The 22,911-nt window shown below is 46.7% G+C and overlaps 1 protein-coding gene and 1 long non-coding RNA gene across 3 annotated transcripts in view; both read left to right on the top strand.

Annotated features, from left to right (window-relative positions):
- LOC310755762 overlaps window positions 1-22,911 on the top strand; it is a 1,619,227-nt gene that overhangs the window by 1,512,180 nt on the left and 84,136 nt on the right. The gene's annotated exons all lie outside the window — the stretch shown is intronic.
- TRIM25 (tripartite motif containing 25) lies at window positions 1,847-22,220 on the top strand. Of its 2 annotated transcripts, XM_083598744.1 has the most exons (9): window positions 2,258-3,055; window positions 4,638-4,733; window positions 7,883-8,116; window positions 9,184-9,340; window positions 10,950-11,009; window positions 11,262-11,348; window positions 14,986-15,012; window positions 17,146-17,253; window positions 18,179-22,220. In XM_083598744.1, exons 1-9 carry the CDS (start codon window positions 2,432-2,434, stop codon window positions 18,706-18,708), a joined length of 1,923 nt encoding a protein of 640 aa, XP_083454870.1. In that variant the 5' UTR covers window positions 2,258-2,431; the 3' UTR covers window positions 18,709-22,220. The 2 variants fall into 2 exon arrangements, with proteins under 2 accessions (XP_083454871.1, XP_083454870.1); XM_083598745.1 differs by lacking the exon at window positions 10,950-11,009 and having other exon boundaries at window positions 1,847-3,055.

Here is a 22,911-nt window from a genome sequence, read left to right on the forward strand (position 1 = left end):
CTTCTTCCAGTACATTGGCATTAGTTCGCCTTTCTTCCCAGGTGATGTGTAAAAGCTTTTAAACATCGTTGATGGAACACCGTTGATGGAGACACTGTTGATGGACTCTTTTGAGGAGCTGGAGATGGCATTCATAAGTAGTCCACGTTTCACAAGCATACAGTAAGGTTGGTAGTACAATAGCTTTGTAAACAAGCATTTTGGTTTCCCTGCGAATGTCCCGGTCCTCAAACAGTCTGCACTTCAACAGCAGTTGGAGACCCAAGTTTGGGAAGCCCTACTCCCGAGTATTATAAACTGCAAAGGGTGCAAGGCGGCCAACTGATTGTCCTTTCCTACAACTCCACTGCAAGAATTCCCTGCCTCCTGCAGTAAGCAGGCTGTCTTCACTGGGCTGGTGAGAGGAGATCAACTCCCATTTAAAAAAATAAATCTGCAAGCCTCAAGGTCCCTATGGCATTCTCTTGTGCTACTGTCTTGGTTCCCATCCTGCCAACACTCACCACCTGAGCTTGCTGTTAGAGGGAGCGATTAGTCACCAGCAAGATACATGATGTGAGCAAATAGAACAATGATGTGCCCCTTTATACAAACACATTCCTCCTGTGCCAAGAACTGATTCATGTCTATCACGTGATTTTCCTTACGTTGATCACTTGGCATTGATGGTTGGCGGAGTAATGCATATACCGTGGTAAGGTAAAGGGACCCCTGACCATTAGGTCCAGTCGTGACCGACTCGGGTTGCGGCGCTTATCTCACTTTATTGGCCGAGGGAGCCGGCGTACAGCTTCCGGGTCATGTGGCCAGCATGACTAAGCCGCTTCTGGCAAACCAGAGCAGTGCACAGAAACGCCGTTTACCTTCCCGCCGGCGCAGTACCTATTTATCTACTTGCACTTTGATGTGCTTTCGAACTGTTAGGTTGGCAGGAGCAGGGACCGAGCAATGGGAGCTCACCCTGTTGCAGGGATTCGAACCACCGAAGTCCTAGGCTCTGTGGTTTAACCCACAGCGCCACCCGCGTCCTGTGTACAGTGGTACCTCAGGTTAAATACTTAATTCATTCCGGAGGTCCGTTCTTAACCTGAAACTGTTCTTAACCTGAAGCACCAGTTTAGCTAATGGGGCCTCCTGCTGTCGCTGCGCTGCTGCTGCGCGATTTCTGTTCTCATCCCGAAGCAAAGTTCTTAACCCGAGGTACTATTTCTGGGTTAGCGGAGTCTGTAATCTGAAATATCTGTAAACCTGTGTCATCCTGTTAGGACAGCAACCAAGCAACAAGAATTGCACACACACCTTCAGCAACCTCCATTTGTCCAGCACGGACGTTTTCGGGACATGCAGCACTCGATCGCCATCCTGACGGACCCCTCCGTGGGAATAAAGCCTCGTTTATAGGGGCCAACTCTTACGGTGTAGAGGTCCCTTTGCTCGCCCCCCCTTAAAATATTTAAGGGGTCTGTGGCCCCCCAAAGTTAATTGCCATGCACCCTCTCATGTGATCGTTTATGCGTGACGGGGTTTACTTGCCCCCCCCCCCACAATATTTTATCAAAGTTGGCAACCCCCCCCCCGGCCCCGTTACATTCGACGGGTCTTCCGAGCAGACGTTTGCACAGAAACGGTGTGCATGGACTGCAGTTCACTCCTAAAGCAAGCAAGCATGCAAACATGGGCATTGCCAAGGGGGCGTGGCAAAGGCAGCTGCCCACCAATCAATAAAAATCCTCACCGAACTGCATGGACATAGCCAGGATTTTTGTGGGGGAGGGTAGAGAACCTCAGGGAACTATGTATTTTTATTGATTGCGGGGGGCAGCTGCCCCTCCCTGCCTATGCCCGTGACTAGCTGAGGTTCTGCCCTCTCTAACGTAATGCCTGCCCTCCCCAGGATTTTTCTTAGGGGGGGCAAGCCTTTTTGGGGGGCAGAACCTCAAGGAGCTATGTATTTTTATTGATTTCTGGGGGGCAGCTGCCCCTCCCTGGCGACGCCCCTGACTAGCTGAGGCTCTGCCCCCTCTAATATAAAGCCTGCCCTCCCAGCAAAAATCGTGCATGCAAAGGAGCTCCCTTTCGGCTGCGATCGGCTGGGCTTACTCGGGAGCAAGCGGGGACCCCTTCCCCCGCCCCCGTGCCGCGCAGGAATTGCCCGGGGACGAGCATTGGGCGAAATGCAAAGGCGTCTCCCGTGCTTTTCCTTAAGCGGCGAAGGGGAGAAGAGCGAGTCGCCCGCACGCCCCGCCCCGTCCAGGCGCGCCCCCGCCCTGCGGCTCTCCGGGCGGGGGCCCACGTGATTTCCTGGAAGAGGGCAAGGCGCTAGGTCTCTTTAAGTTTCGCTTTCCACTTCGCAAACGCTGCAAGTTGCTGCCACGGACGTGTTGGACGGCGCGGTCCGCTTCTGTCTCGGTTCCACTCGCGCGCCCCAGCCATGGCTCAGCTGCTGCGCGCGCCCTCGGCCCCTTCCCTGGTGGGCTTGGAAGAGGAGCTGACCTGCTCCATCTGCCTGTGCGTCTTCGAGAGCCCTGTGACCACCCCGTGCGGCCACAACTTCTGCCTGCCTTGCCTGGAGATGACCTGGTCGGGCTTGCTGAGGAACTTCTGCTGCCCTCAGTGCAGGAGCTCCTTCGACAGTCGCCCCGAGCTGAAGAAAAACACGGTCCTCTGCAGGGTGGTGGAGCAGTTTCAGAGCGCCCAAGGCGAGCCCGCCGAGAAGAAGAAAGTCCTTGGAGATGCCACCACCAAAACCACCACCAGCACCTGCCCTTCGGTGGCCTGTGACAGTTGCCTGGAGAAAGTGGCCGACAAGACCTGCCTCACCTGCATGGCCTCCTTCTGCCCGGAGCACCTGCGGCCGCACCTGGAGAGCCCCGCCTTCAAGGGCCACCAGCTGGTGCCGCCGGTGAAGGACCTCCAGCGCCGGAAGTGCCAAACCCACCAGAAGCTCCTGGAGTTCTACTGCAAGGAGCACAACAGCTGCATCTGCTGTTTTTGCTTGGTCACGCACAAGGCGTGCGCCACCGTCCCCTTGCAAGAGGCCAAGGACGAGAAGGAGGTGAGACGGGGCCTTGGCCGGCTTCTGGCACCGTCCAGGTGTACAGCCGTACCTTGGAAATCAAATGGAATCCGTTCCGGAAGTCCGTTCGACTTCCAAAACATTCGGAAACCAAAGCGCGGCGTCTGATTGGCTGCAGGAAGCTCCTGCAGCCAATCGGAAGCCCCGTTGGGCGTTCGGCTTCCAAAAGAACGCTCGAAAACTGGAACAGTCACTTCCGGGTTTTGGTCGTTCGGGAGCCAAGACGTTCGAGATCCAAGGTACGACTGTATTGGATTCCCAAATCCCGTCAGCCCTGGCCAGCACAGTGAATGGTCAGAGGGGCGACATGGAGATTGTCATCTAAATTTGGAAGGCGTGTGGCTGGGGGGAGGCTGATCTGTGTCGCAAATGTTGCTCATGCGGCCTTGCAGTTAGGCACTCGCCTGGTAGGTACAGAGGCAAGTGAGCAGGCTGGTTGAGGAGGGGCAGAGCACTATGGTTTGGCAACAGAGCGTGTGTTCATGGCGTCTGGGAAGGGGGCACAGTGGGCGAACAGAGCCCACCACGTCCCAACCCAGCTCTCAACCAAACCAGAACAGCACCAGCCCTGAGCTGCTTTGCGAGGCCTTGCAAAGTGGGTCAAGGAGGGCAGTGAGAGAAGCACGCTGTATACCCTTCAATCCATGGACATAGCTAGGATTTATGTTGGAGGAAAAGACACCCACTGGTCATCATCCTCTGTCTGGCTCTGTCCAGCAGATTCAGAATGAACTGTCTCAACAACATTTGTTTTAAATTCCTTTCTTTTGCCCCCAAGTGCTCAAAATCTTTCTACTATTTCTACTTTTAGTCAAATATTTCTATTTATTTGCTTGATTTGGGGGAGGGAAGCTGCCCCTTCCCCCTGGCTATGCCCAGGGACTGGGCTCAAAGGACATGTGGCTGTTGCATTTTTATCACGGCACCCTCCCCGGAGCCTCGCCTTGTGAAGTTATAGTTTCTATGCTGGGTGAAGAGGAGAGGCAACTGGGCTGGTGGAGGAGGGAGGCATGCTATTCAAAAATCACAATGTGAGGAAAACTGTGAAGCCAGCCAATGCCTCTACATAGCCCCCCCCCCCCCCCGTTATTTCAGACATTGCAATATACAGTTGTACCTTGGTTGTCAAACGCCTTGGCATTCGGACATTTTGGCTTCTGAACGCCGCAAACCCGGAAGTGACTGTTCCAGTTTGCAAACGTTCTTTGGAACCCGAACGTCCGACGGGGCTTCTGATTGGCTGCAGGAGCTTCCTGTAGCCAATTGGAAGCCGCGCTTTCGTTTCCAAACGTTTGGGAAGTTGAACCGACTTCCGGAACAGATTCCATACGACCACTGTACTCGTATATTCCAACATTTAGCTGTTGATATACCACAACATTAAAAAACAGGTATTGCCCAACCTTAGTCAGGAATGGTCAGGAAGTATAGGAGGTGCAGTGTGTTAATATCCGGAGGGAAGTGGGTTCCTGTTTTTTGCTCTAGAGCAGGAACGGTGTGTCTGTGGATGTCGATAGCTGATCTTTACTCTTAAAGCGGAGCCTCTTTTATTCTCTTACAGTCCCAACTGAAGCAGAGACTAACGGAACTCTATGCTCTGAACGAGAAGGCTTTGCAGTCCTTGGACCAGGTTCGAGTGCAGCAGAAGCAAACCAGTGTAAGAAATGATTCGTGTTTTCACAGCTTGCTTTTGATGAGAGGGGTGGGAGATTTGTGCACCACAAGCGACCCGCCTTAAGTTGAAAGGGAAGACCAAGATGGCGGATGTGAGCCTCAGTCAGATAGCTGGTCGCCAGCTGGTTAACATCAGCCTGCCGTACCACAGTCTAATAATAATAATAATAATAATAATAATAATAATAATAATAATAATTTATTTGTACCCCACCCTTCCTGGTTCAGAAAACCAGGCTCAGGGTGGCTAACAACAAATTTAAAACACTTAATTGTAATACAACATAGAAGCAGCATAAAATACAGTATAAAAACATGAATAACAATAAAAGTTATTTCAAAAGTTATTTCAACAAAGTTGTTCAAAAGTTCAAAAATCAATTTTGGGGAAATCCATCCAATAAGATGTTAGATAGTCACCAGGGCTAGCTGGCTGAATTAGTCCTACTAGACCAACGAGGACGCCAGGGGAGAATTAGCTGTGGGGTCTCGGAGGAGGTAATTTTCATAAAAGGGGAGGGGGAAGGAAGGGAAGGGAAATAAAAGATCAGGCTGAATTCAGATTAAAGGCCAGGTGGAATAGCTCTGTCTTACAGGCCCGATGGAAGGAGGTTAAATCTTACACTGCTGGTGGCAATAGATGTTTTCTATTATCCCTGGAAACGGCTCACAAATGTGATGGAGACTCATTTTCCTACTGATACTGAAATACTGCCCCTCAATGAGGCCAAACTTAGATCCACAAAATGTTTAGGCGTATGTGTATCCCTGCGTATCCCCAGAAAAAAGCACTGTGTGTGTGTGTGTGTATTATAATTATTATTAAATTTTCTAAATTACATTTCAGACTATTCATTTAAACATCCTTAAATGAATTACTTCCCTTCTTCTCTTTCCGTGGTTCAGTTTGCATACCATACATCCCTGCATATTTTACAACATGAACTAAACCATTCAGTAATCCAGTGTTACACCCATCAAATCTTATTTACAGTGTGTTTCTTTTTAAGGCACAACATGCAACAAAAGGTTGTTGTGTCTCCCTATAGGGATCAGGTTTGGGAGCTGCCTTTTGGTATTTAGAACCTGACCATTTTATTATACCTGTAGAACAGGTTGTAAGGGACGTGGGTGGCACTGTGGTCTAAACCACTGAGCCTAGGGCTTGCCGATCAGAAGGTCGGCAGTTCAAATCCCCATGATGGGGTGAGCTCCGGTTGTTCGATCCCAGCTCCTGCCCACCTAGCAGTTCGAAAGCACGTCAAAGTGCAAGTACCGTATTTTTCGCCCTATAGGACGCACTTTCCCCCCTCCAAAAATGGAGGGGAAATGTGTGTGCGTCCTATGGGGCGAATGCAGGCTTTCGCTGAAGCCTGGAGAGCGAGGGGGGTCGGTGCGCACCGACCCCTCTCGCTCTCTAGGCTTCAGGAAGCTATCTGCTAGCCATGGGAGACCCAGCTCTCCCAGGGCTAGCAGAGAGCTTGCCTGCACCCAGAAGCTTGGGGTGCGCTGAGCTCAGCACGCCCCAAGCTTCGGGATTAGCGCAGCGCTCCGCTAGCCGTGGGAGAGCTGCGCGGCTCTCCCATGGCAAGCAGAGACCTTGCCGCCACCCAGAAGCTTGGGGCGCGCTGAGCTCAGCACACCCCAAGCTTCGGGTTTAGCTTCGGAATTAGCGCAGTGTACCGGGGGGGAATAAAATTTTGTTCCTTTATTTCCCCCCAAAAAAACTGGGTGCGTCCTATGGGCCGGTGCGTCCTATGGGGTGAAAAATACGGTAGATAAATAGGTACCGCTCTGGCGGGAAGGTAAACGGCGTTTCCGTGCGCTGCTCTGGTTCGCCAGAAGCGGCTTAGTCATGCTGGCCACATGACCCGGAAGCTGTACGCCGGCTCCCTCGGCCAATAAAGCGAGATGAGCGCCGCAACCCCAGAGTCGGTCACAACTGGACCTAATGGTCAGGGGTCCCTTTACCTTTAGAGCAGGTTGTATGCTACGTCTGGAGAGTAGCAAAGGGGTCCCGCTTTCATTTCCTCCTGAAACACCCCTATGTAGTGCAGCAAGGGGCAGTCTTTCATTTAACCTTGGGGCATACATCTCTGCCCATCCCTGCGTAGAGGCATAGGCAAACTCGACCCTCCAGATGTTTTGGGACTACAACTCCCATCATCCCTAGCTAACAGGACTAGTGGTCAGGGATGATGGGAGTTGTAGTCCTAAAACACCTGGAGGGCCGAGTTTGCCTATGCCTGCCTTAGTACTTCCTGTAACTATGCTGGCGACTTGAGTAGACCCATTCCTTCTCTCCGCTCCTCACAGCCCCACCCTCCATCTCCAATTTCATCTACCATTTCCCTTCTTAACTGACACCACAACATTTCATACATCCTGGAAGCTCACGGTTATTTGTCAATCCCTTTTGGGTTTTTTTGTTTTTTTAAAAGTTTTCTTTCTCATTTCCAAATTCTTTCTGTACCTCAGAAGTCTCTCCCTTTTTGTACAGGTGACTCTTTTCCAAGCGAATAGGTACATGTCCTCTTGAGTGGGGAGAAGACAGAGAATATGCAGTTTATTAAATTTGTTTTAAAAAAATGCCTATTTTAAAATGCATACTAAGGTCTTAGTGAATAAAACATTTCATTTTTTAAATAATAAATTTTATTAATTTCCAGTTTCAATCCAATAATAGCCTCATTTTATAACAAGACCAAATCATAATACAGTTACTAATACCAATTGTTCAAATACCAAATTGTATAATTTATGTGGCCTCCCGCATGCTAGAATTGATGGTTTGATTATTTTCTTTATTTCTGCGTTCCAAAATCTTACTAATTTCAGTTACATTCTGGTCAAAATAATAATCCCTTATACAACAAATGCAGTATTAATAACTTCTATTTGTGTTGACATATTAGATGATTTATAGAACTAAAACATTTCAGAAAGCTGTATTCAACATTCACTTGAGGCTCCAGCTTTCTTCTTCGTGATCCCCAACCTTTTTGCCATATAAAAATCTGACAACATTAAGCTTATTCAGTACTGATCATGTAGAGTTCTCATTTGGCCTAATTACCCATTATCACTTTCTGAACTCTTATTTCCAAATGCTTTTTTTGTTTGTCTCTTCAGGATACAGCTAATCGGAAGTTGGATCTGCTGAAAGCAGAATTCCTGGAAATTATTGCTTTAATTGAAGAGGAAGAAAAAGAAGCTGTGAAGAAAGTCCTAGCGGAGGAGAAAAGAGTCCAAGATAAATACGAATATGTCTATAAAGTGCTGGGTAAGAAGAAAACCGAAATCCAGGGAGCGAGAGACCAGATTGAAGTGACCTTGACAGAGGATGACGACATCACATTCTTAAAGGTAAACCTCTGTTTCCCTGAGCCAGGGCCAGATTTAGGTTTGATGAGGCCCTAAGCTACTGAAGGTAATGAGGCCCTTTATATGTCCAGCTGCCCTTTGTCAACAACAAATTGTTGGTGTTTTTTGTGTTGAATATATGCTATATGGTAATTTATGGACCTAATGGGTATCTAAAGCCATTTGCACATGCAGAATGTAGGCACCCTATATGTAGAAATGAGCAAACCGGTGATATTTTAGGGAGCAGGCTAGCAGGCGGGGCCCATTACTTACATCATAGGAGCCTACACAACACAAAAGACTGTTGCTGTATGTAGGTTTTATTTTATTTGTTTTTTATCTTACATTTTGGAAATGTACGTTTTTTTTTCCTTTAAATTTTTTTGGGGGGCCCCAAGAGAGCGGGGCCCTCGGCTATAGTTTGGTTAGCTTATATGTAAATCCAGCACTGCCCTAAACTCTATTCAGTCCTGAACTGATAGTTAAAAGTCTTTCCTAGGGCAGTCTAGGCTTGGATGTCACTATTATTTCCAGCAGTGCAAATGCTGCATGACAGCAACTTCCTATGACTGCAGCTCCAGAGGGCAGTATGTGATTATTACTCCCTTCCAGACAAAGGTAAAAAGGCAAAGGACTCCTGGATGGTTAAATCCTGTCAAAGGCGACTATGGGGTTGCGCCACTCATCTCGCTTTCAGGCTGAGGGAGTCAGCGTTTGTCCACAGACAGCTTTCCGGGTCATGTGGCCAGCATGACTAAACTGCTTCTGGTCCAACGGGACACTGTGACAGAAGCCAGAGCACACGGAAATGCCGTTTACCTTCCTGCCACAGTGGTACCTATTTATCTACTTGCACTGGTGTGCTTTAGAACTGCTAGGTTGGCAGGAGCTGGGACAGAGCAATGGCAGCTCACCCTGTCGTGGGGATTTGAACCACTGACCTTCTGATCGGTAACCCCAAGAGGCTCAGTGGTTTAGACCACAGTGCCACCCGTGTCCAGACAGGAAGGGGATGTGACAGTGGGTAAGAGCAGAAATCCTCACGAGATCATCCGCTTTTATTTCAGAAGGCAGCAAAACTCCGGCAGTTACCCATCAAAGATGTCTTCATACCTAAACTAGAATTGGATCAAAACTTGATACACACCGTTTATCAAAAAGCCTTTGGCCTCAAAGAAAAGGTGAAATGGTTCTTGGCTCAACCCCAGGAGAAGAAAAAAGAAGGTACAGTAGTGCCTCGGGTTACATACACTTCAGGTTACATACGCTTCAGGTTACAGACTCCGCTAACCCAGAAATAGTACCTCGGGTTAAGAACTTTGCTTCAGGATGAGAACAGAAATTGTGCTCCGGCAGTGCGGCGGCAGCAGGAGGCCCCATCAGCTAAAGTGGTGCTTCAGGTTAAGAACAGTTTCAGGTTAAGAACGGACCTCCGGAACGAAATAAGTACTTAACCTGAGGTACCACTGTACTTGGCCTGTTTTGTTTACTAGCTTGTGTCTTTTGCTTATTGTATCTCAGTGCACACTGTATTAAAGTTTTAAAGACTAAATGGTTTTGGTATAAATTATGTGACTCACAGGTGCAGAGTCTCTCGAACTACTGCTTATAACGGCAGAAAACCATGTTTTTCTTAATTACCCATTACGTATTAATGTGAATATGGTTGAAGGTGGGAGCCCGATTGTTTTGTAAATTCTGCATAATAACTGACTTGGAGTGAGGAGACCTAGGTTAGAAACACAGATATATACACCGTATTTTTCGCTCTATAGGATGCACTGGACCATAGGAGGGGGAGAACAGGGGGAAAAAAATTTTTCTTGTTCTCCCCCTCTAAAACAAGGTGCGTTCAAGGTGCGTTCACCCAAAGCCTCCGGAGCGCAGTGGGAGTTAGCTTCAGGCAGCTACCTTGGAAGCCTGGAGAGTGAGAGGGGTCAATGCGCACTGACCCCTCTCGCTCTCCAGGCTTCAGTGGCGGGAGTTCCCGCTGGGCTCCGGAGGCTTCAGGTTCTTTTCGACTTGCTCTTTGGGGCTGGCGGGGGAAAGCGCTGCTTTCCCCCACCGCCAGCCTTAGAGACCAGATCGGGGAGCAGCGCAAAGGCTGCATTCGCTCTATAGGACGCACACACATTTCCCCTTAATTTTTGGAGGGAGGAAGTGCGTCCTATAGAGCAAAAAATACAGTAAGTTAGGCGCCAAAAAGCTCCTTAAACCAGGGCTTCAGTCGCCAAAACAGAATGCCTAGTTGTCATTTTGGGGCAGCCGGCTCAAAAGACGTATTTTTCAGTACAACTTTATGGTTCCTGAAATTCATTCTGACTGTGCAGATAAAATACAACAGATAGAATTCTACAGGATGTGTTGCTAGTGTGTGAAAACGGTCAAGATCCAGGCATGCAGCTGCAGGTGGAGGAGACGTCAGGCACCATCCTTGTGCCCAGGCATCTTCCCTTAGTTACATGTGTCTGATAGCCAGGTACAAAATGCGCCTGGCGAATTTCGAATGCTATTTGAATCCCTTGGTCCAGTCTCTTGGCCTCACACCTGTCTGTCTGTAAAATGGGTTTACAAATAGTGTTCCCATTGCAGTGGCGATTCTGGGTAGCTTATTTTAACCAGCTGAGCTATCCGCCCACCGGGAATAATTATTTCGGCACATCGCCTAGGAACAAATTTGGAACTGTTTGCCAAAATAACTGTAGGCAACAGATCCAAACCATACCACCAGATGTGTACACCTGTGGCGTTGTTCCCAGGGGGGGGAAACCAGGGCAAAGCACGTCGTGAGAAACTGCATGTCCGTACATGCACGCATATACTTTACTTTCAGGAGCCGCACAGTGGAAACCAAAGCCTTTTGTGCAGCCAGGGGGGGAAATTGCTGCATCCAGTAAGTAAAAATGCATGTGACCCCCGCTGCTTGCTTTTTTTTTTTTTTTTTTTTGCAGTAGCAAAGACGCGTCTTAACTCCAGCCTTGGTTGCTAAGTGGGTGGAAGGTCCTACGACAGATGCATCGTTTCCAATCATGCGCATGCCCATTCCTCCTTTTGCCTGGCTGTCTTTTAAGATCTGCAGCAAGATTCTTGCTTGCTGCAGAAGACCAGTATCACCACCCTTCTAACTAGTGTTTTCTTTTCAAAGGTGCACCAAAGAGAGACGGCCCCCCATCAACATCTTCACAGGAGAAGAAGACAGAAGAGGACGCTGCCGCTGCTGCTGCAGACACAAGTGAGTGTTGAGGACACAAATTATTATCGATAATTTCCAGAGTCTCTCGCTCTCTTTCTCGTTCTCTCTCTCTCTCTCCTCTCGTGTGAGCAAGCAGAGCTATTGTGATAAGAGGTTACAAGAAGCCAGGGGCTCCTCCCATGTTTTCTTACGTACGCAGCCTAAGTTGCTAGTCTTTGAGAAGGTGGATATTTATTGTCTTTGGGCAGACAGCTATAATTGTTGGCCTTCCCAAAGAGAAGTTAGGACACTGGATTAAGGGTAAAGGTAAAGGGACCCCTGACCATTAGGTCCAGTCGTGGCCGACTCTGGGGTTGTGGCGCTCATCTCGCTTTACTGGCCAAGGGAGCTGGCGTACAGCTTCCAGGTCATGTGGCCAGCATGACTAAGCTGCTTCTGCCGAACCAGAGCACTGCACAGAAACGCCGTTTACCTTCCCGCCGGAGCGGTACCTATTTATCTACTTGCACTTTGATGTGCTTTCAAACTGCTAGGTTGGCAGGAGCAGGGACCGAGCAACGGGAGCTCACCCTGTCGCGGGGATTCGAACCGCCGACCTTCTGATCAGCAAGTCCTAGGCTCTGTGGTTTAACCCACAGCGCCACCTGCGTCCCAGAGGACACTGGATTAGAAGTAGCCAAATTCAAACCCTCATTCTGCCGTGAAATTCATAGAATAACCTTGGGCAGGCTAGACGTTCTTGGCCTAACCTACTTTGCAAGGTTGTTAGGAGGATTAAATGGGAGAGATTTGTGTATGCCACCTTGAGCTCCTTGGGGGAAAGGCGGAACAATAAAAACGAATCATTCTGGAAATAATAATAATAATAATAATAATAATAATAATAATAATAATAATAATATAATACCTTGCTCATGTGGCTGGGTTGCCCCAGCCTCTGGGCGGCTTCCAACATATATGAAAATGCAGATTTTGGATTCTAAGATAACAGTAGAAGGCCTGAACACTTTAAAGCCTGTTTGTTGCAAGTCTAACTCTGGAAATATCCCTAGATTTGAATACGCCACTCCCTCTTTGCCCAAGCAGTAGTGCTTGAGATCCTCCATGTTATTTTTAAAAAAATCTTATTTATTGCTTTTTCACCAAAAAACTTTACAAATTTTAACATAAACCATGTGCTGCTTTGCCCATTGATTTACCATCTTCCCTTTCCACAATTTTCATTTTACCTACCCTTAAATGATGCACATTTCACCTATAGAATTCAAGACATCCATTTTAACCCACTTATCTTAATAATTCATACAGTCGTACCTTGGAAGCTGAATGCCTTGGCTTCTGGTCAGGTTGGCTCCCGAACGATCGAAACCCAGAAGTGAGTGTCCTGGTTTTTGAACGATTTTTGGAAGCCAAACATCTGGCGCAGCTTCTGTGGCTTCTGATTGGCTGCAGGACGCTTGTGGCCGACTCTGGGGTTGCGGCGCTCATCTCACTTTATTGGCCGAGGAAGCCGGCGTACAGCTTCCGGGTCATGTGGCCAGCATGACTAAGCCGCTTCTGGCGAACCAGAGCAGCGCACGGAAACACCGTTTACCTTCCCGCTGGAGCGGTACCTATTTATCTACTTGCACTTTGATGTGCTTTCAAACTGCTAGGTTGGCAGGAACAGGGACCAAGCAACGGGAGCTCACCCCATCGCGGGGATTCGAACCACCGACCTCCTGATCGGCAAGTCCTAGGCTCTGTGGTTTAACCCACAGCGCCACCCGCGTCCTTTTTCTCGCTGTAGGGAACTCTTTAAATATGTCTCGAGTCCTCAAGGAAGTTTTCATCAAGAGACCCTCTTATGTTACTGCTCCCACTCTTCTCCCTAGCTTCCTCTAGGCGGCGCTGTTATAAATATAAGCTGCTTGGCGCAGGCAGCATCTCTTGTGCTGTTCTGCATACCTGATGGTAAAAGGGTGTTTCGGTTGCCAAAGTCCAAAGGTGATTGTGGCCCCCTTGTTCCCTTGTGTACAGCAGGCCTTATTTGCCAGGTGATGACCTGGGCTGTGCCCTTTGTTTGACATTCGCTGCCTCCACCCATTATGTTTGCTCAGGAAAAAAGAATACCTGGTTGCTGCAGTAAATAAGGCATGAGGTAACTGGAGATCGATTGGCGGGCCCTTTTCCCCGCCCATTTTTCACGATGATACTGTTGAATTGCATGCAATTTCTTCCTCAACTCTGCTTGCTTTTAAGAAGGAAGATTCTTTCCAAAATGAAGTGTGTGTCTGCTGATGTAAGCTCTGCCGCTTCTTTTCTGATTAAAAACAAGGCTATAATAACAGCAATTTATAAGTTATTACAGCGGTACCTCAGGTTAAGTACTTAATTTGTTCCGGAGGTCTGTTCTTAACCTGAAACTGTTCTTAACCTGAAGCAAGACTTTAGCTAATGGGGCCTCCTGCTGCTGCCGCGCCGCCAGAGCACGATTTCTGTTCTCATCCTGAAGCAAAGTTCTTAACCCGAGGTACTATTTCTGGGTTAGTGGAGTCTGTAACCTGAAGCGTATGTAACCCGAGGTACCACTGTACTTATACCTCGCCCATCTGGCTGGGTTTCCCCAGCCACTCTGGGCGGCTTCCAACAGGAGATTAAAAATACATTAGAACATCAGTCATTAAAAAACTTCCCTAAACAGGGTTGCCTTCAGATATCTTCTAATAATAATAATAATAATTTATTACTATATGTAATACAGTGGTACCTCGGGTTACATACGCTTCCGCTAACCCAGAAATAGTGCTTCAGGCGGTGTGGCGGCAGCAGGAGGCCCCATTAGCTAAAGTGGTGCTTCAGGTTAAGAACAGTTTCAGGTTAAGAACGGACCTCCGGAACAAATTAAGTACTTAACCCGAGGTACCACGGTATTATTATTATTCATTTATATGCCGCCATTTGACTGGGTTGTCCCAGCCACTCTGGGCGGCTCCCGACAGAATGTTAAAACACAGTAAAAATCAGACATTAAAAACTTCCCTGTGCACGAGTCCTTTGTGAGCATCAGCAATGGGTGTCATGTTGCATCACCCCCATTTCCTTTTTGTTTTGCTTCCCATGTTGTTGGCGGAACACCTGCCCTACCGACTGCCCAGTCCCCCCCTCCCAACCTATTATTAGCCAAACCACCAGAATCAAGTCACAAGTTCACTAGTATTTCTTTTGAAGAATACCACCCACAAGGTAACACATGGTAGCTTATAACGAGTGTGAAGTTTGAAGAGGTTTTTCCTTTTTTTAATGTATAAAAATGGGTGATCAAAGGCAGATAAAATTAGATAACCAGGAGAGACTGAGGAAGATGGCAGAATGGAACATGGTTCAATAAAAACATGGAGGGTGCAGCTAAAAGAACAAGAAGTTTACATTTTAGAGTTGAAAAGAAAACAGATTTGTTTGGGGCCTGCCTTACATCTGCTGCAGAATGAGATGTTGGAGGTAGACTGGACTTCAGCTGGATAAATTCAACTCTTGAATGAAAATAAGTTTCAGTGACTCTTCCAGATGGCAAAGCTCTAGTCACAAGGCACAGGTGTTCCATTCTTAGCATACACTGAAGTTGCTTGTTTAAAAAATATATTGTTTCATTACGTTCCCCAGTAACCACAACAGTTTCGTTTCTCCTTTTTTTCAGAGCAGAGAAGGCGACCTGCTAAACGATGTAAGTTCACTCCTGCAAAAATTGTATTGCCTTGCTTAAAATTTGAGGAATAGCCGACCTGTCTTTTGAGCCTGGTGTCACAAGAGTGCTCTTCATGCACCTACCCAGATGTGTGGGGCACCTTGGCTCATGGCTCTATCCATAAAGTATCCCTGCCAACATCCCGTTTTATGTGGTTCTAAGCTAACAACGTCCTAAGCATATATCTCAGCTGGTAAAGCGGCGCATCTTCAGCATATGACAAAAAGTTGTACAATGAGGATGACGGTTGCACTTCTGTGGGGAAGGAATTCTACAGTTCGGAGGGTTGTAAGCTAATTCTACGTTCTAAACTACAGTCGTACCTTGGATCCCAAAAGCCTTGGTACTAGAATGTTTTGCCCTCAAATGCCACAAACCCGGAAGTGACTGTTGCAGTTTTCAAACACTCTTTGGGAACCTGAACGTCTGATGGGTCTTCCGAGGCTTCCGATTGGCTGCAGGAACTTCCTGCAGCCAATCAGAAGCTGCGCTTTGGTTTCCGAATGTTTTGGAAGTCGAACGGACTTCCGGAACGGATTCCGTTCAACTTCCAAGGTACGACTGTATTGGTTTTAAATTATATCATTGTTTTGCTGTAAGTTGCTTGTGGTTGGTTAGGAACCTTGTAAATGAATAAATGTTTCTCATGTTAACTCCTACTAAAGTTTCTGTGAACCAAATCACATTTCAGATGTGATCAAGCCACCAGAGGGAGTATTGGAGGCACGTAGCGGTCAGGTGAAGCAGACATGAGAGTCTGCATGAATTCCTTGCTAGGAAAGCATCCTGGCTATGCTACCATGGGCAGTGAACAAAGTGGCCTCTTTCAGAGCCAAGATCTATTTGCTGCATTATGTAATGCCTTTCCAACCAAAAGCATTTTTGTAAAACAGAATAAAGAGATGAAGACTCAGCTTTCTTCTTTTAAAAGTTAATGAGGGCCTTCTGGCGGTTCCCTCATTGCGAGAAGTAAGGTTACAGGGAACCAGGCAGAGGGCCTTCTCGGTAGTGGCGCCTGCCCTGTGGAACGCCCTCCCAGCAGATGTCAAAGCAATAAACAAGTATTTTACTTTTAAAAGACAACTGAAGGCAGCCCTCTTTAGGGAAGTTTTTACTGTCTGATGCTGTACTGTTTTTAATATTCAGTTGGAAGCCGCCCAGAGTGGCTGGGGAAACCCAGCCAGATGGGCGGGGTATAAATAATAAATTATTATTATTATTATAATAACTGTGTTGTCTTGCCTTGGACAAGAGGGTTCAGCCTCAGGAGCATCTAGATTTCAGGAAACAGATCTACTGCAAAACTGGGGAGAGATCTTCCAGTAAATCCTGATCTTCTTTCTGCCCACCCTTCTCCTAGAAGACTCAGAGGTGTAGGGAAAATAAGGATGTTTTAAAATGCCTCTGCTGCCTTGCTAGATCTCCAGTGGTCCCAGAATGGGAGGGAAGGAGCTCTGAAGTGTTACTGAATAATAATAATACATTTTATTTATATCCCACCCTCCCCAGCCGAAGCCGGGCTCAGGGCGGCTAACAACACTAAAACAGTGCAACATTATAAAAACATTATAAAACACAAGGACCAGGGAATGGAAGTGTTTTAAGTGATTGAAAAAGCACCTTGGGCTTTTCCTCACCTGGGTTAAATGGTGTTCAGCGGCTCCTGGCTCTTGGGATGATGATGATGATGATGATGATGATAATTTTATACCCCGCCCATTTGGCTGGGTTTCCTCAGCCACTCTGAGCGGCTTCCAACTGAATATTAATAAAAATAAAAAGCGATAAAACATCAAATATTAAAAACATCCCTAAGATTATCAAAGTTCCCTGCTTTCCAGTTCAACAGCTGTTTCTGTATCAATTGTTGGAATAGCGTGCAATCTTAAACCCAGTTGTATGGCAAAAAGACCCTTCAGAATCAAGGCGACTTAACTTTTGAATGAATTTGGCTAGAATTTGGCTGTAAGATCCTGTTTGAGCAACCTGTGTGGTAGAGTTGCATAAAACCTTGCAGAAATTAAGTTGCCCTGTTTTGGTGATGGTTGTTTAAAATGTGTGTATTGTAAAAAAAATAATCACCACACGACTCCATTTCCCTCCCTTCCCCAGCACAAAGTCCCAACCAGAGAGCACGAAGTTCTAGCAGGCCTCAAGCAGGGATTCCGTCGATAACTCTGGAAAGCTTTTTAAGTAAATCCCGAGAAGAGCTTTTGGAATGTAAGTCACCTGATTCTGTGTATGCAAATTCAGTTCCCGGAATTCCATCATGCTCTCAACATTCTGTCACATTGATTTGGACTGGAAAGGTCCAGTGTATTTTTTTTAAGTATACACTATTGGCCAAAATTGTGGAAACCTTTTGGGAAAAGTGTCTTTCCGAGATTTGATGGCTCATAACACCTGATTGGCTCTCTAAACACTCTTGGTCATTGGCTACATTCAACCTAAACAAGTTGTGCTTCCTTTTTCTGAATAAAAAATAAAATAAAATAAAATGTCCAGTAGCACCTTAGAGACCATCTAGGTTTGTTCTGGGTATAAGCTTTCGTGTGCATGCACACCTTGCTGCATTACATTCTTCATTAAATTACAGTGGTAACTCGGGTTACATACGCTTCAGGTCACAGATGCTTCAAGTTAGAGACTCTGCTAACCCAGAAATAGTGCTTCAGGTTAAGAACTTTGCTTCAGGATAAGAACAGAAATCGTGCTCCAGCGGCAGCAGGAGGCCCCATTACCTAAAGTGGTGCTTCAGGTTAAGAACAGTTTCAGGTTAAGAACAGACCTCTGGAACGAATTAAGTACTTCACCCAAGGTACCACTGTATTGATGTATAATTTTATGGTATTTCTCCAAAAACAGTGGTGTTATGAGTCATGAAACCTCAGAAATTTCCCAAAAGGTTTCCACAATTTTGGCCACTAGCGTATTAATGTATGGTAATGTAACAGTATTGGGTCCTGCCCCCGTTCTCACACACTTTGTTTCTTTTTCCTCACACTATCTTTGTATAAATGAAATTCTCTTAATAGCAAAGACTATCCTGCTCTTCTTCCCCAACCTTCCCCAATTTCCCCTCTTGCTCTGTAAAATATCAAGTGGCTGTTCTTCTCACTTCTCCCCTGAACTTCCTTCTCCGCAGTTGCGACAAAATTCACTCTGGATTTCAACACCGCCCACAAGAAAGTGCTGCTCTCCGAGAGGAACACCAAGATATCCGTGTCGGAAACTCCTCAAAATTACGCCCACCACCCTCAGCGCTTCACCTACTGCTCCCAGGTGGTGGCCTTCCAGTGTTTCAAGCGGGGCATCCATTACTGGGAAGTGGAGCTGGAGCACAACACCTTCTGCGGGGTTGGCGTCTGCTATGGGAGCATGGCAAGGCAGGGGGCGGAGAGCCGCCTGGGGCGTAACGGCAGCTCCTGGTGCATCGAGTGGTTCAACTCCAGGATCTCGGCCTGGCACAACGACGTCGAGAAATGCCTGCCCAACACCAAGTTGAAGAAGATTGGCGTCTTGCTGAATTACGACGGCGGCTTCGTCATTTTCTTCGGCGTCGGCGAGAAACTCATCCTGCTCTACAAATTCCGGGCGCAGTTCACGGAAGCGCTCTATCCAGCGTTCTGGGTGTTCTCCAGCGGGACCACTATCTCGCTCTGCCAGCTGAAGTGAAGAACAGAACCGCTACCATTTGCTTTGCTCACATAGGGCCTGTCCGTATGTTAACTCCTCTCTGTATCTCTCTGTCTCTGTCTGTCTGTCTCTCAGAATCCTTGGCTTCAAAGCAAGAGTTCACCCTTTTGAAACTTGACCTTGCTTTCTGGGAATCTGAGGGCTACTAAATCAAAGCCACAGTCCACTAAGAATATTGCCTTGCAGAAGCCTCTCTGAGAGTGCCCTTAGGAAACTTTCAGAGGTGTTTTCCTGCTGCGCTTTCGGTGGACTGTATTCCTCAGGCACGCAGAACTCCTGGCACGCGTTGTACATGCAAGTCTGGGGCATGTCTGAGCAGACGCTTTGCTTTGCTTTGCTTCTGCCTCCATCCCTAATATGCTGCCAGGAGTTCCGAGCACAGGATATCTAAGGTGTATCCCCACTGCTGTGTCCCCCCTGCTGGAAGAATTCAGTTCTTGCCGTATGGGCAGTGGCACACGCCCAATCACACTGTCTCAGGCAGATCAGGCTTCAAACAGATTTCTCTTTGAAATAGTCTGTTGTGATGCTTAGGGCAGTAACTTCCGTTGGGAGTTGCGTTTTGATAAACAAGAACAGCGCAGGGCTGTGGAGGTGGTTGGGCATTCCTGTATCCGATATTGCTAATTCTGCTCTTGAAGAAGAGCAGGGGCAATAAGTTTGCTATCGCTGCATGGAGGAGGGATGCAAAACAGTCTCTTCAGACTAACTACCCATGATGTTATGAAAGGAACCCACGCACCCCCCTTCAATTGCTTGGAACGTCCATGAAGATGCAGATAAGCCCCTCTTAGCTCAATTTGTTTCTTTGCACTCATGGGAACTTCAGGAGCTGATGCTGTTGGAGGCTTTGAACCATATTCAGCATGCCAGGACAGGAAGGTTGGACAGGAAGTGCTCGTGTTTTGGTTGCACTTCCTGGTCAAAGACCCTTGCTGAAGGGGAACAGCTTCCTTTAGAACAACAACAAGACATCACCAGCAGCAGTCCATGCTTCACACCCTCTATGTCATTGATCGCTTGGAATAAAGCACTTCACTTCTCATCCTGGTCTTTGAAAATCTTAGCTGCGGCATTTTTTCTGATTTTCGAGGTATTGGGAAGAGGCTGTGGGTGAAACGTGAGATCTTTCAGGCTAGTCTGGTAGATGGAATCTTCCGCTCTTCACTGTTGGAGGAGATTTTGATCCCTCTTGTTGGACACATGCAGTTCTCCAAGGGCAGACTTTGATAGTGGTTTGACTTGAAAGATCACTAGTGTGAAGAACCAGCATGCCCAACATGGATCATGTCTCTGAGTGATCCCTCCTAGTGGGCATTTCAGACTTATTGTGTGATCTGCCAGTCAGCAAACTGGGAAGGACCTGAGGAAGTTGGAAAGCTAAGATCAATATCCTTAGCATTTTTGTGCCTTAGGTTTTCTTCATTGATGCCTTCTGCTGTGCCTTTCTGACAGTTACACATCATAAGCAATTGAAGAGAACTTTGCAACACTCTTTATTAAAGAGGAACAAGCTGGAGGCACTGCTAAGGTCTCAAGAAAACGTGTGTTTTGTACTGTGTGCTAGTAGGGGGGCCAGAACACACACACTTTGCAAAGATGCTTTTGACCAAATCTCTTGCCTTGAAGCTCTCCAGTTTAGAAGCCTCACATGCCAGGGGTTTTCTGGCAGAGGCGAAATGAAAACTGAGAAGCATTGATGCTAGGCATGAGCTGAGACCTCTGGAGAAAGCCTGAGATAAAAGCAAAGTGCCACAGCAGGTTGGCCCACATGTTTAAGAATCAAGCCATGGGTTTCTTCCCGTAGTCAAAGGATTGAGTGATAATACACTGTTGGGAAATAATTCCTTTCCAAATATTCCAAGCAATGACATCTCTGCATCCCTACTGCTAGCTGGGCTTTTGCACCAAACGACTCTTCTTCAGAATAGTTCAGGAAGGTGAGGCACAAGTTACTGAGACCTTCAGTGGAGCTTATGAAAATGTAGTAGATCGTTGGCCCTCTTCCAAAAACCCCCAAGGAAGTTCAAGAAAGCCAGGAAAGAGTGATGAATGAGCTGAAAACAAAGTAGGGTGTGAGGCAGACAAGGGGAACACTACCGCGTTAAGCCGTAGTGTGACTTTGAAACAAAATACAGAATAAACTTGAGGTAATGGAAGAATTGCTAGGGTGGAAGAATTGCTGGAATAGAGATCTGATTGTTCTTCTCCAGTCTAGCAAAACCTTGGTGTTCAGGAGCTCTGGGACCACATTTCCCCCTAATGATCCATGCCTATGTATTGTAGGATCTGAGGATATCATCTCCTACCATAGAGAGAATTTTGGGTGTGTATCCTTTTTCTCTTAAGGCCTACTAACTTCTTTCTTTTTTGTAGAAGTGCCCTTGAGGACTACTTTCTCAAATGAGTTGGGTATTTTACCTTAGGTATTCTTCCTACAAATGCTCGTGGGCTCTTGACGCACTTTTCCATGTGTTTAAATAACGCACAAGATATAAAGCGCAGTAGAACCAGTTCCCCTTATCCAAATGTTGTGTGATTTGGGATGTTTCCTACAGTGACTTGGTTGATGCCCAGCTGCCCTTCTGCTCTCATTACGATCTATCTTCCTTGACCTTTGCTGAAGTCTTCTGATTATATTGCAGTGGGTTTTGAGATGATGATCTTTGGGAATCTCGCTACTTTTAGTCTTTTGCCTGGCACAAATATTGACCACTGGCTAAAAGTTGATCACTGTTTTTGATTGTTGAGATAAAAATGAAAGGTAATCTGTTTCTTCTTAGGTTAAGGCTTGTTTCCTAGCCTAGAATACCATGGGGGGTGGTGTGGCAAGACAGGCAGTAGAATAATACTAATGGATCCAGTCAAGCAAAAATTAAACGTATTACATCCTATTGGTTTTGAGTGGAAGGATGCAGAGCCTCATCTTTCAACTCTGCCTTGATAATCAGTGATACAATGTGATTTTCTGCTGTTGTTTTCCCAGTCCAGATGAAACCTTTCACCGAAAAGCAATGTTTTCCTAGCAGTGTGACTTTGTTTACATGGATACATGGTTGGCTCAATTATAATAATCTAGTATCTAAGCTACCAATTTCTGCCCAGCTTTTCTGTGTAGTAAATGAAATGAAAGCTTCTCTTGTCTGCAACACTGCTGGGAAATAACTTCAGCATGCTTGGAAACTTGTATAGAAGCACAGAACATAAAAATCAAAATCTAGCTAATATTTCTTCTAGTTCAGATTGTGAACCATGTTGATCTGTGGGTTGGTTTTAGGAAGCAGAGGTTAAAAATAAGAGAGTGAATGTTTTTGGCATTCCTCCATTTTTTTGCCACTGGGCTGCCTTTGTGATTAGCCTGTTGCAATCTCAGACAAGACTATGTCAAATGTAATGTTGCAATGTATACAAGACTGCACAGCCTTTGTCTTGCAGTGTGCCTTGATGTTCATTAAGCGAAAATTCAATAAAGTTTGATTTTATGATCGTTACCGCGGAGTGATGATTGTTGGAAAAGACAACCTGCTGCCTCTGCCGGGGAATGAACATGGGTTTAACGTTAATCCTGAAAACTTCATTCACTTGTAGGGAATCTTAATTGAAAGCGCCAGGACCTTCGTCAAATAAATGCCAGTGAAGCATGCATAGGATTGCAGCGTCCACCTACACCATGGGTAGGCAAACTAAGGCCTGGGTGCTAGATCCAGCCCAATAGCCTTCTAAATCCGGCCCACAAACGGTCCAGGAATCAGTGTGTTTTTACATGAGTAGAATGTGTGCTTTTATTTAAAATGTATCTCTGGGTTCTTTTTGGGGCATAGGAATTCATTCATTTTTTAAAAAATAAATATAGTCCAACCCCCCACAAGGTCTGAGGGACAGTGGACCGGCCCCCTGCTGAAAATGTTTGCTGACCTCTGACCTACACTGTGAACCAGGAAGTCTCTGGTCTAGATCTCACTAGGAGATGCACCTATCTCACCCATTGGGGGCATTCTTCACTTGTGTGCTTCTTCCTTTGGTGCATGAACTTACCCTCTCAATGTTGACAGTGCTCTAGTTATCTCCCGCTTGGACTACTGCAATGTGCTCCAGGTGGGGCTACCTTTGAAGGTGACCTGGAAACTACAATTAATCCAGAATGCGGCAGCTAGACTGGTGACTGGGAGGGGCCACTGCGAC

This window comes from Podarcis filfolensis, assembly GCF_964270895.1.
Source record: "Podarcis filfolensis genome assembly, chromosome: 2".
In the NCBI taxonomy this organism is placed as follows: Eukaryota; Metazoa; Chordata; class Lepidosauria; order Squamata; family Lacertidae; genus Podarcis; species Podarcis filfolensis.

What these genes read in the sequence shown, in the direction of transcription:
- TRIM25 (XM_083598744.1), top strand. Translation starts at nt 2,432, where the DNA reads ATGGCTCAGCTGCTGCGCGCGCCCTCGGCCCCTTCCCTGGTGGGCTTG. An exon ending in AGGCCAAGGACGAGAAGGAG is followed by an intron (nt 3,056 to 4,637) that starts GTGAGACGGGGC and finishes ATTCTCTTACAG; the next exon opens with TCCCAACTGAAGCAGAGACT. An exon ending in TGCAGCAGAAGCAAACCAGT is followed by an intron (nt 4,734 to 7,882) that starts GTAAGAAATGAT and finishes TTGTCTCTTCAG; the next exon opens with GATACAGCTAATCGGAAGTT.